The sequence below is a fragment of the Fonticula alba genome, assembly GCF_000388065.1.
Source record: "Fonticula alba strain ATCC 38817 unplaced genomic scaffold supercont2.3, whole genome shotgun sequence".
Classification (NCBI taxonomy): Eukaryota; order Rotosphaerida; family Fonticulaceae; genus Fonticula; species Fonticula alba.
In genome coordinates this window covers 3317521-3319978 of record NW_009242973.1, presented here as the reverse complement: position 1 = coordinate 3319978, position 2458 = coordinate 3317521, and the positions used below count along the sequence as shown (strand labels likewise).

Genomic DNA, 2458 nt, shown 5'->3' with positions numbered 1-2458 from the left:
GGGTCCTTCCCGCCCCCGGTTGTGTGGGGAGCATGCTCGCGGCCGGGCCCTCGAGCGCGTCGGTTTGCGCGCCTTACGGCCGCGGGCTTTTGGCCGCGACCCGGTCGCCCGCAGAGAACATGGCGCACCCGAGGGCGGCAACCGGCGCGCATGCTCGCGCCCCGACCCGGCGGAGAGGTGATCCGATTGAAAGCCCACCCGGGCCTCACGCCCCCGGGCCGGCCCGGGTGCTCGGTACCTGGGCACCTCCTCCTCCTCCTCCCCCCTCCCCCCCCCATCTACGCCCCTCCCCCCCCCCCACTCCTCCCTCCCCCTCTCCTTGCTGCCTCCCCCCTTCCTTGCTTTTCCCCCCACGGAAAGCGAGATCCACACATCCACACACCATGTTCGCCCTTCGCGCCGTGTCGACCTCCTTCAAGCAGGCCGGCAACCGCCTGATGGCCCCCGCCTTTGCCCGGGCCTTCTCGCAGTCCTCCTCCGAGCAGGACAGCGACTTCCGCTCGGACAACGACCTCGATGGTGGCGAGAGCGACCCTCAGCGCCTGATGCCGGAGGACCGCATCCCGGCTCCCCTGCTGACCGAGGAGATGCTCATGGAGCGGCCGGAGTTCGCCGCCGCGCCGCTGTCCTTCAGCGCCCGCAGCCACGTTCTGCACTACCTGTCGCGCAAGCACAAGATCGCCAGCGGCGGCGAGCCGACCACCGGTCTCGGCAGCGACGGTGCCATCAAGAGCCTGCTGACCGTGCGTATCCCCCCCCCCTGTCTCCCTTGCGTTCATATGCCTCTCGCGCTCCTGCTGCCCTGTCCCTTGCTCCTGCCCTTCTCACGCGTTCTCTCTCTCTCTCTCTCTGCCTGTCCTGCCGGTGCATGCACGGCCGTTTGTGTGATCGGACGGGGGAAAACGCACACACACACACACACACACACGCACACACACACACACACACACACACGCACACACACGCACACAGCCCCACCCCGTTCCCCTCTACACCCTGCGCAACAACCTCAACCCCGAGACCATCGACAAGATTCGCCACCTGCGCTCTCTGGACCCGGCCCGGTTCACCCAGCGCCGGCTGGGCGTCATGTTCGGCCTGCCGTCCATCATCATCGGCATGATCGCCCCGGTCCCGAAGACCGGTCGCCAGCTGCGCAAGATCAGCCGCGAGGCCGAGGCCCGTGGCCGTGGCTACCTCCCGCGTACGCTGCGCATCATCCGCCGCGAGCGCGAGCGCGCCCTCGCTGCCGACTTCAGCCAGAACGGTCTGTAATGGACGGGGGGGGATCCGAGTGGTTGGCCGAGCTCGCCGGGGAGGGGCGCCGGGGCCGAGCCCGTCCTGTGGTGTGTGTGCGCGCGCGCGCGTGTACCTGCGCACCAAGCGCCGGTGTTTGGTTCTCCTGCCCTCCTTTGCTGTTTCTTCCTCAACTGCTGTTGTTGCTTTGAAATGTGTGCCTCCTGTCCCCTGCGTCCGCTCCCACCCACGCCCCTCCCTTTCATCCCGGCAGCAGTGCCCCCCCCCCTCTCCCTGGTGGGGCGCTGCACCGTCGAGGACCGACATGGTTGTACACACGCGCGTTTGCGTATGTGTGTGTGTGTGTGTGTATGCGCGCGCGCGCTCACGCGCTTCACACCCGCCCTTGCGCCTCTCTTGTATATAGATAAACATATTGTAGTTTTGCATGCTTGCGCTGGGCTGTTGCCGCAGGCAGAGCAGGCAGGAACCTCGCGCAGTGACCCGACGGTCGGGAGGGGGCGGACCTGGGGGCCGGAGGGAGAGAAGGCGCCCGCAGCCGTCTTCCTTCTGGGTGGGAACCGGGCCCGCGAGCGCGCGCGAGGGGGCCGCATCGCGTCCGGTCGGCCGGGAAATTTCACCAACAAATAGGTGGCCGCCCCCTTTATTTCCATCACCGGGGGCGTAGCTCAAATGGTAGAGCGGCCGCTTAGCATGCGGCAGGCAGGGGGATCGATACCCTCCGCCTCCATTTTCCTTTTGCTTCCGCCACGAGACACGGGGCGTGGCTGGTGGTGACCGTGGCGACGGTGGCCGGGAGGGGGGGGGCGGGGGCCACACCCGGGCGCGCTAACGCCGTGAGTTCCGCGCGCACTCACACCGACCCTCGTGCGGGTGGACCACTCCGGGCGGCGCGGCGGGAGGGGGGGGGGGGCGGGGGGGGGGGTTCAGCCGACCGGGATGCCAGCGCGTTGCGTCAACCCACCCCCCCGGGGGGGGGGGGGCCTAAAGTAGGCGGGGCTCGCGGCACACCCGCGCGTTAGGGGATGTGCGTGCGGTCCTGGGGGTGGCTGGATCGCACGGTTTTCCGGCCCCAGATCCCGGGCTTTTTTTCTGCCCGTGCTCCAGGGGCTCCGCCCTCTGGCGCGGTCGCCACCCATCTTCCTCCTCTATCCTGCGCCCCTCGCCGGGAATCCCCCCCCCCCCCCCCCCCCCCCCCCCC

The 2458-nt window shown here is 69.1% G+C and overlaps 1 protein-coding gene and 1 non-coding gene across 2 annotated transcripts; both read left to right on the top strand.

Moving 5' to 3' along the window:
* The first annotated feature begins 295 nt into the window (after positions 1-295).
* Positions 296-1609, top strand: H696_02489 (hypothetical protein). Its single transcript, XM_009496397.1, has 2 exons — positions 296-743; positions 973-1609. Exons 1-2 carry the CDS (start codon positions 384-386, stop codon positions 1273-1275), a joined length of 663 nt encoding a protein of 220 aa, XP_009494672.1. The 5' UTR covers positions 296-383; the 3' UTR covers positions 1276-1609.
* A 305-nt stretch (positions 1610-1914) lies between these two features.
* Positions 1915-1987, top strand: H696_02488. The gene has a single exon. It is a non-coding gene; the product is annotated as a tRNA-Ala (tRNA).
* The last annotated feature ends 471 nt before the right edge of the window (positions 1988-2458 follow it).